The sequence below is a fragment of the Ochotona princeps genome, chromosome 2 (assembly GCF_030435755.1).
Source record: "Ochotona princeps isolate mOchPri1 chromosome 2, mOchPri1.hap1, whole genome shotgun sequence".
NCBI classification, from domain to species: Eukaryota; Metazoa; Chordata; class Mammalia; order Lagomorpha; family Ochotonidae; genus Ochotona; species Ochotona princeps.
The window spans coordinates 118,214,565-118,225,249 of NC_080833.1; the positions used below are offsets into that span (position 1 = coordinate 118,214,565).

General features: G+C 41.3%; 1 protein-coding gene across 2 annotated transcripts in view; it reads left to right on the forward strand.

The window, feature by feature from the left end:
• The window catches only part of PBX1 (PBX homeobox 1), a 314,626-nt gene extending 307,162 nt beyond the window's left edge, over positions 1 to 7,464 (forward strand). Inside the window, exon 9 of one of the 2 annotated variants that reach the window (XM_058660561.1) lies at positions 7,324 to 7,464. In XM_058660561.1, the coding sequence (XP_058516544.1) occupies positions 7,324 to 7,344 (21 nt within the window). In that variant the 3' untranslated portion in view covers positions 7,345 to 7,464. The remainder of the gene's footprint in view (positions 1 to 7,323) is intronic. The other variant, XM_058660562.1, reaches the window with a different exon arrangement.
• The last annotated feature ends 3,221 nt before the right edge of the window (positions 7,465 to 10,685 follow it).

The following is a 10,685-nucleotide window of genomic DNA, read 5'->3' on the forward strand; positions in this document are numbered from 1 at the left end:
GGACCTCAATGTTACTTAAGTAATATTTTTAATTTCTACCTTTTTAATTTCTTTTTTTTTCATTATTTTTTAATAATCTTACTTAGTTGATTAGGGAACAAAGTGTCAAGGGCTACAGGGTGAAAGTGGGTAATACCATTGTTTCCACATCAATATCATTTTACCCTGTATCTGGGGTCAGGGAAAAAAACAAAGGGAAAAGCCCCACCCAGCCTCTCACCCATCCCAGATCCCCAACGGGAGGCACGCTCTGAGGGTCCTGCTCATACAGTTTTGATAGTTCATCAGTTCTGGATTGCTGCCAATCTCTCAGTTCCAATCGCAATGAATCCTATTTAGAGTCCACTGGCTGACAGTCTCTTCATGGTTGGGGTTCTAAGATCAGCAGTTCAGTTGGAGGGATCTCCAAAGAAACTTCATCTGAGATGATCCCAGGCCTGATTCTTGTGTGAGTCCGACACCATCCGTCACACCAATCAGCTTATGCTCATGCTGGTCGTTGGGATTGCTGGGTCCATTCTGTTTCCAGCCCTGTCTTCCTCGTGAACCAACGGGTGTTGTAGTCCAGTTCGATCCTGCCCACTTCATACTCGGTCCTCACGCAAACCTGTTGGAGCTGCAGCCTGGTTGGGGCGACTCCCCATAACCCCCACCAGTTCTGCCCCCTACCCTCGTTCCCATGCTTGCCAGTACGCTCTGCAGGCTTGTCAAGTCTGTCCCACATCCTGTTTAGCTCTCGCATGTGTCGATGGGCATTGAAGCCCAGCTCAACCCAACCAACCTTACTATACAGCCCACACACCTACTGGTAGGTGAAATTGAGGCTGTCTTGTTCAAGGCGAGGTGCTAGTTTCCATTATGATCTGAATAGGACCACTGACTCCCGGGAACAATGTTAGATACGAAGACTATGTGAGTAATTAAGTAAAAGTTAGAAAAATGACTAAAGCATAACAACACTATTACTGAAATCTCAACTATTATTTTAAAAATTCTAAACATTTATATTTATACAGACATCTCTATCAGTAAACTTCTCATCATTTTATTTACTTTTCAAAGATTTATTTATTTTTAGTGGAAAAGCAGATTTACAAAAAGAAGGAAATACAAAGAGAAAGATCTTCAGTCCACTTGTTCATTTTCGTTCATTCTCCAAATGGCTGCAATGGCTGGATCAGAACTGATCCGAAGCCAGGAGCTTCTTCTGGGTCTCCCACACAGGTGCAGGGTCCCAAGGCTTTGTGCCATCCTCTACTGCTTTCCCAGGCCGTAGTCAGGGAGCTGGATGGGAAGTGGAGCAACCAGGACATGAACTGGTACCCATATGGGATCCCTACGCCTGCAAGGTGAAGATTCAGCTACTGAGCCATTGTGCCAGGCCCAACCCTTTTTTTTTTTTATCATTTTAACTAAAATATCTGAAAGGATAGCTTTAACCATCTTCGGAGAATGAAGGAAGGATCATAAGTGAAGCTAAGAAGCAGATAAAGACAGATGCACACTTGGCTTATGCAACCAACTCTATCTCATGAACTACCTTCCAAAGCAAGCCTCTAGGCACCTCAGGACTTCCTCTGTGTCAACCTCTAAGATGCCAAAATTAGCTGTCTCTACCCATAGTCTCCCAATCATTAACATTAATCCACTAACTCTCAATATAAAAACTTAAGGGTCTAACCATCTACATGAGTTTGGGGGTTCAAATATTGTTCAAACCATAGTAACATAGACCTATAATTTGAAATGATGAAGAATAGGCCATTTCTGAGCTTAGGACAGACTGTGAGAGCATTGATGTCGAGAAATCTATACAGAACAAATGGTGGCGGGGGCTGGCTTTACTTCAGGAGCTGGAAACTTTTCTGGCTGATCTACAGGTATGCCTCCACTTTGGGGGCAGGCCCAAAAGGCAAGCCCAAGAGTTCCAGTTACACAAGAAATCCATTCCAATTTTGAGGATTGTCTGTCAATTTGGAGACCATTGAAGTAGCTGTTAATTGGAATGCAAACATTCAGCCACATCTTCAATTGTTTTAAACACACTAATTTGTTGAAGACTTAGAATATACCAGAATAGAAAGATGAAAATTTTAATTCAGGTAAGCAAACTGTCTTTTCTTATTTGCCCAATCTACATGTAAGAAATAAGGATCTCACCTTTGATAAGCTTCTTTTGGGAATTGAGGGATTGGGGACAAAAGGCACAAATAAAATAATTTCAATGGTTGGAAAAGCCTGGATTCAAAAGATACATAGGAGGTAAAATCAATGGATTTGATGATCACCAGGAATAGCATGAAGGGAAGATGGAGGTTCTAGTTTTGAAAACTGTGGGCTACCCATAGGAAGAAAGAATTAAGAAAAAAGGATTGGCTTAAATTAGGTGATCAGAGCAACTTTTGGCTGCTTAGGTGGGAGGTGGTTGGAACATCTAGGTGGAAACTTTACAAGCAGTCAAGTTCCTAGGTAACTGATCACAATGTGAGATCAGGGCTGAAGATTACAACTTGTAAGTTACTAACCATGGGCCAGATGAGGTCATCTGAGGAAAATTTGTGGTATGAGAACAGAGGGTCTTTTCAGAAGGCATACTGTTGAAAACGTGTTTCATCTAAAAGCAGTCTTAGAAGGCATGTTAAAATGAATAGAAGGAATCGTATTATCATGCAGATTTCTCCAGCTCCAAACTTCTACCCATCCACTCGTTTCAAGTGTATATGACTGGGTTCCATTGAAGTGCAGTGCTTAAAAGGGAAAAGAGTCCCCGAACACAGAAAACTACCATATTGTATGACCCATTATCCAATTGAGAGGGTGACACCAGAAAATCTTGGAGTGGTTAACAGGGGGCAGAGGTCCCTGTGGTTGTGGAAGAACTGTTTTGGTGTACAGAAAAAAAATGCTGGCATCAGCGGTTTGACTTTCTGAAACTTTTTTCTTTCGTTAGGATGAAGTAGGTTAAGATACTGATCTTAGCGTTTTATAATGTTTAACCTGTTGTGTGTGGAAATCCCCAGTACATTAAATTATTCCTTCCCTACAATTCTTCTCAAATGTCTCCATTTCTAAGGTTAATCAACAAACCGAAATCAAGCACCTTTGATATTTAGACTCCATGTCGGGTGCTGGAGAGACAAAGGAGAATCCTTGAGATGTAGAGAATGCACTGGTGGTAAAATGCCCATTAGCAGAACATTCTTTACCAGCATTGAGTTTTATGTGTGAAAGCACTCTTACCTCTGTTGCTTCTTTGAGCTGTGACCCATCTGTGAAGGAAGCAGAGCGATGATTATTATGATGTGCCGTATAGCTGAGCTATGCTAGGGGAGTAACTTCGGACGGTCAGTCAATGGCTGACATCCAGATCTTTTGGCCAAGTGTTCTTTCTGCGAAAGGGAATGTCTCTTCCCAGCACTCTCAGCCTGGGCACCTTGCCCTTGCAATTTCCTGCTTGTCTCTTTTATCTCTTTCAGCTGACAAATCTGACAGACCCTTAGGGAATACTGATTCAAGAATAATTTGCCTTTGGTCAAGTGCTAAATCCCACAGGTGTAAGAAGGACGTTGGAGGAGCCACTGTCACTCTCTCTTTGCCTACCAGACCCCACTGTGTGTCTGGAGGGAAGTATACTTATCAGTTCTGTATGTACCAGGGAGCACTGGCAAAATGAAATTAGCTGAAACTGGCTGCCATTCAGGGAGACTAATTAAATTAGCTATTGTTGCATAACTGATAAGGACAGTTTGGAAAAGGAAAAAAGCCACTCATCCCAGCAGCCATAAGGTGAAAGCCAAGAAAATGTGTTAATGGGAACACTCTGAAAGGAACCTCTCTGACTAGTGACAGCACCTAGGGGTCTTTGGTAGACTCTTCTGGCCTTCTGCTCCATGCTCAATGCTCCCAGTACTCTCTGGATCTGGGCCTTAGGAGCATTGCTGCTCTCTGGCTTTGGGGAGGACTCACTGCAGCTTAGTGAAACCCTCTCATCCTCCTCTTTCCTCTTCCCACCTGGGAGTTTGGAGAAAAATAAGGGGTTTTTCTGAAAGAGAACAACTTTCTTTTATGTGCTAAATGTAGGCTCCCTACAGTATGAAAAGCAGTTAATATTTGGAAGAACCCTGAAGAAGAATGAAGTGGGGTGGAAAGGAAGATAGGACGAGAGGAGGGGAGGGAGGAAGGAAAGAAAGACGAAAGAAGGAAAAGCTGGAAGAATCCTAAAGCACTATATACCTTTGGCTGCCCGTCATCTGTTTCCTACTTGGTAACAACTCCCACCGTTATGGGATGCCACCATTATTGCATGCATTCTTAGACAGCCTGTAATGTAACTTGGCTTCTGTATTCCAGCTGAGATTTGGACACAGGGACTTACCCTAGGTCAGTCAACCAGGAAGGTAGGCATATGAGGCTTGAGCAGAGACATGCAAGGACAAAGAAAGTTAGGACTTAACTTTAGCAGCACATCACACAAAGACACCTGCCACTTACATAATAACTCCTCTAACATCAGTTCTGCCCTCACCAGGCCAAACTGCCCTGCTTCTGTCTGATTATCAAGGCTTCCTAGAATTCTGAGAAATGTCTGATGTCTTTCTGATTTACTCATTTTCTTTCTAAGCTAACCCTGTTTGCTTTCATGCAATTTCAATTATTTACAGATTCTTGAGTCGGACCCTTATGTGCCAGATATGTTGAGGACCTCAGAGATGTTAAGCGACTTTCTTAAAACCACACAGATGGTATTGAGTGAATTCAGGACTAGTGTCCAGGCCTTTCACTCTATTGGACATTACACCTGAGTATGGTGCTCCTTGTGCCCCTTCTGAGAAAGTGAAGGCACTCAAGGAAAGGGACCTCAGAGTCCACTGGTGGAGGGGGGCGGGTAAGGGGAGATTGAGAAATTCTTATTGTTGTTATTCATTTTGTTTCATCTTCTCATAACTTCATACGTAGTTAAAATCTCAGGGGTGATATTCTTTTGTGGATAAACAAGTGAAATATGGAATTTATTGAAATTGTCCACATGTAAGCTTGTGTACCTCAAGTTTATTCTTTAAAAAAATAATTAGCTTATTTATTTGAAGGGAAGAGTAAGGAGAGAGAGAGAGAGAACTCTTTGACCTGCTGGTTTATTCCTCCAGTGTCTCTGACAGCTAGGGCTAGGTCAGACCAAAGCCAGAATCTCGGAACTTGATCCACTTTATCCAGCAGTTCCATGGATGCTCCCCACTTCTGATCCAGCTTAGTGCCTGATGTACTTGGGAGGAACAGGAGGATAAGTAGTCAGAGTTAGGACCAGCACTCTAATAGAGATGTGGGCTTACCAGGCAGCATCCTAACACGATGCCTTAGCCCATCGAGTTTATTCTTAAGCCCTTACTATCAAAAGCTAGAGGATTTTCTTCTAAAATTTTGTTATAATTAAGGACAGGAGAAAAGTAGCAGGTGATTTTATTTTGTGAGGCAGCCTGTAATTATAACTAGAAAAACATGATGTCTGCTATGATATGTACTTGAAATTTAGGATATGGTAGTTCTTCTAAAAGTTCCTGGAATATGACATTACAATATGTTTGTTTTGTTTAATAAATGTTATGGTCCAATATTTTTCCTAGGAAGTGAAAGTATGAAAATCCCATGCATTAATTTAAAAATTACACAAAAGTGAATTAATATTTTTTATTCACATTTTTCCAGGAACTTCTTTGAAGTGCCCTAGTACATTCCCCGAGACTGTTTCTTCCTCTGCATATGGGCAGGTTGAGTGTCTTCTCTTCAAACTCTAGCCAAGTGGGGCATTATGAAAGCTGATGGGACTACAAAGTTCAGTGAATTAAGTATTTTACAGAAATTCTGATTTTCAAAAAGTCTTTCAAGACTTTAAAATAAAAATAATAGTAACAACTCAGCTAGAGAAGCTGTACCAGGAGACCTCAACTGAAAACAAAAATAAGCTCCACTTCAGTGTTCCTTATGAAGAAGGCCAGAGAGTTGAAGGCGTCAGTGTTCAGGTACAGGATGCTAATTCCACATGATCTGATTCCACACCCCAATACGTCACTGAGAAGCTATAATTGGTGTCTGTGACCCAGAAGAAATCTGTCTTCCAAGAGTGTCAGTTTAATCAATTGTCATACTGAGAATTTGATGGAAAGAGGTAGCTTAGCCCTGGGCAAATGGGTACTTTCTGAGCACCCAATAAAGTGAAGGTAATTATTGCCTGATAGCCTCTTTATACGGAATAATACAAAATCCTTGCACGATAAGGAAAAAATGTCTTTACAATCCTATCTCCGTAACACAATATGGTCTTGTGTAGAATCTCCTTTTGACGTTTCCCCTACAGGTCATTAATAGCTATTCATTGATGCAGTGTGTGTGTGTGTGTGTGTGCATGTGTGTGTGTGAGAGAGAGAGAAAGAGAAGCTGATCTTCTCCAATAATCGAGTTCAGACATTAGGCTTACTGGTCCCTGTTTCTCTCCTCTGGATCCCTGGCCACAAATGGGAACATTGATACCCTTTCTTTGAGTTCACTGTGAATGGAATCAAAACTTCATGTTTGTGTACTCAGCTGTTGAGAGAGAAGTACAACATAATATTAGATGCATTATGAACCTGCCAATCTGTTTTCCTTGAAAATGTTTCTGTGTTAGATCTGTTTTATACACAGTTCACCTAAAAAAGGAAGCCGTTGGAAATGCTGTCTTGCAACAATCATTGACTCATCATATGGCCAGGAGGGTTTGTTGTTCATTGGTGTTTTCTACATGGTGGGAGAGAGAAGTTTGGGCAGCAGACCTGGAGGGGATTGTTGGACTCAAACGAGAGCTTGTGGATTCACTTCTGAGTTCAAAATGTACCCACTGTGTAATGCTCTACCAGTTGCTTAATGTTATTACTGTTATTTGTTTCATCTGTAAAACATGAGCAAAACAACATTCCATATGGTTGTTGTGAGGAGTTAACAAGTTAATGGAGGAAATTATACAGAAGTGAATTGTTTTTAAGAAATTATAAATAGGTTATTTCATTGAACTATTTGTAATATTTATCAGTGGGGATTTTTTTTCACATTATGTGAATGAAAAAGTAACTTCAATTCTTGGTGGCCGATGAGCCATTTCCTAAACCATCTAGGTCCAGGCCTTTTCTCTTTCTCCCTGTTTTCAGCTGGTTAGCTGCTCATTGAGATCTTGCCAGAGGGTGGACAAAAGAAATAAAAACTGAGATTGGTCAATTTGACTCTCTAATAGCAATCCTGATGAAAGATTTGTGGACAGAAATGTGAGTTTAACTGGAATTTCTGCCTTCTTACCAGGAAATTTCAAGAACCTACTGATTTTGGGGTGTCCTGCTGGTGATAGCTACTCCTCTTCTCTCGACTGAAGACATGTCTTCCTCTACCTGACAAGTGGCCTCTCTTTCGGAGTGACACAGCCTGAATTTTGAAGAAGAAAGAGGAAACTCGCTGACCAGTCAGAAGCAGCAAGGACAACTGGCAGACAGAGCTGCAACTGAGGCAGTTCAAGTAGGGCAGCACTAACCGAGTCCCAAAGCAATAACCACTCTTCTTGCTCTTCCCCACTAATCCGGCAATCAAATAATCACTCTTATATATTTACTGTGCACCACTATGTAATATAAAATGTGGTGAATAGCTAGATAAGTAAGATAACCTCTCAACTTTCTAGAAAAGTATAAGAAAGCAAGAGTTGTGCATGTGAAAAGGCAACACAGGGGAGAAGACGGTGACGACAGAGCATCCTCCATGCCCCAGTAACTGCTCGGGGATTGTTGTGTCTAATCCCCACCACATCTCTAAGACACGTTTCCAACCTCATTTCACAGGTGATATTACTGAGAATCAGAGAGGTTTTATAACTTGCCCAAGATCACATAGCCAAAACACTGTGGAGACAGCTTTCAACTTTGGCTGTGTCTAACTCCATACATAGTCTGTGTTTCATCACTAGCTAACTCATACCCGCCAATGAGAAAAATCAGAGTTAAGAAGCATTTAGGGTCAACACAAGGCTCTTTAAAATGCCTCTCAGCAAAAACATAGTGATGAAGTTTTACCCAGCCCCTTCCTTGGTTTCTCCATTATTTCTACCCAGAAATATCTATATTCTGGAAGCAGGGATGGTGGAGTGGAAATGACAGCACTCTCGCTTCAGCTCAGATATTATCCACAAGCATCCATGTCAGCAAGATGCTTCCCACTTCTAGTCTTTTGGGTCATCATCTATAAAACAAGAGTATTCCTGGAGCGTCCAGCATTACACTTTATCACTGCACAGGTATATGGGAGAGTAGTTCTAATGTCAAGCATACCTGAGCTTGAAGTCTTGCTTCATCCTCTAGCGGTTGGCAAGTAATTTAACCATCTATAAAGTGGAGATAATAATACCTACCTCAGGGTCTTCTGCCCTTATATTCCATTCTCCATGGAACAGTTGTCCTCAGTGATCCATACTGAGTCACATACCTCCATCAGGTCTTCCCTCAACTTCCCTTTTAGTGAGATCTTCCTAGAACATGATATCTAAACTTGTGAATCATTGGGCTTCTTCTTTCCTCATTTTATTATATTCCTTAACACTCAGCATATAACATACCATGTATAGCACTCAATTTTATTATTTATTGCCTGTTTCCCACCTTATAGAATGTAAGCTCTGTAAGAGCAGGGATCTTTTTTGTATTCTTTACTGCTGTATCACAAGTTTCTAGAATGATTTAGGTGCTTAATAAATATTTCTTGCATAAATGAATGGCTGATATGAGTATAATGTCATCTTTGCATAGGGAATGGGATGTAGTTAACACTACATGGTAAAAACATGCCATCTATTATCATTGTATAAACATCATCTTGTCCTCTGCAATGAGACGTGTGTATTCACTTTCTTCAGATACCCTTAGTGAATGTGAGGGTCTGGAGCTGCTGAGATTAGGCTGGGAGTGACAGGAATGTCTTCACCATGTAAGAAAGCATTTCCAGGCTCGGCGGCATGGCCTAGTGGCTAAGGTCCTCTCCTTGATCCCATATGGCCGCTGGTTCTAATCCCGGCAGCTCCACTTCCTCTCTATCTCTCCTCCTCACAGTATATCTGACTTTGTAATAAAAATAAAATAAATCTTTAAAAAAAAATAAAGATTTCCCCAATTGAACTGCTGGACTCAGAACTCTAACCAAGAAAAGACAGAAGACAGAACAGGACAATCATTCATCTCAGCTATATGTTGGCAGCGAAATATGGAGCAAACGGAGACTTTATGATGGACCATATCCATCAGTGGACGACCTCATCGAGCGAAACTGGCAGCGATTCATAACTGAAGAACTATTAACACCACTTGAGCACATATCTCAGAGCATGCCCCACATCCGGGACTTGGGGTGGGCGGGAAACCAGGTGGGGCTTCTCCCTCAATATCCCCCTTTACCTCAGATACATGATGGAAACAATATTGACATAATAGCATTACCCACTTCCCTATCCCCCTGAAAAAAAAAATAAAAGAAAGCATTTCCACAAAACTGGTTGCCCAATGGTGGGATGAATTACCTTGGAAGATGGCGAGGTGTTCATTCATGAAGGTCTCCCAGAAGCTGGGCAACAAACGCTCTCTGTCCCATAATGAATGATAGTGCTGGGTTTCAGTGCTAGAGAGTTCCAGAAAGAGTTACTAAAACACGGCATCCCTTGCAAGAAGATGAATGGATAATAGTATTGAGGAAGGTATTCAGTCAAAGAAATCAAGAAGACTAGGCCCACCAGCCAAAATAAAAACCAAGGTGCAACACCAAGCTCCTAGAAACCAGTCAGTTTCAGATCCAAAGCCTGCTGAGAGAGGGGAAGTTTGGTCCTTGGTGGAAGAATTCTGCAAATGTTACAGAGCAGATATATGGCAATGATTCTACCATGATTTCCCCACCAAAGTCCTTGACTATTTACTCAGGAAAATGAATATTTAGGGAAGAGGATTATTCAAAACATTTTGAGGACTGTTAGACACAGGTCAAAGTTGCCATTGATGCTTGGGACCCAGACGCCATCATGGTTTTGTTCTTAGGGTGGAAGTCCTAGCGTATCCATTAAATATAATTGTTCACAGTGCATTCACTGAGTCCACAGACCCATGCTTGCTAATTTCCTCAGTGCTTGAATATTCATTGAAATGTACATACTCAGTAAATCTTGGGATCCTCACAGTTTTTCTTAGGCTGTAGAGTAAAAGCTATGGCTAAAGGCAAGTTTCTGGAGCTTCTCCTTCACTTTCAATCCCCATTTGCCCAATTAAAATAGTGAATTAAAAACAATATTGCATCTTAGAGTAAATGAAAGAGAATAATATAAGGTCCAAAGCCCTAAAGAAATAAAACCCAGCAGTCTGGTCCCCACAGAAACTGGAAGACTACTTGAGAATGATAGTTTTTAACTGCAAAGGCAAAAAATATTTGAATAATATTCATTCAGATATTAACCCTCATTGCATCTGCTGTGCCAGTTGTGATATCATTGCTAGAGAAGATGAACCCAGTTGAGGGTGTGTTATACAGCGTAAGAAAGAGCAGATACGTGCTTTTCCATACCTATCAGGAGAGAGGACAAGAAGTTTCTACACTCACATCGGGCTGACAGCAAAGTGTATTTGCGACTTTATCCCAGGGTT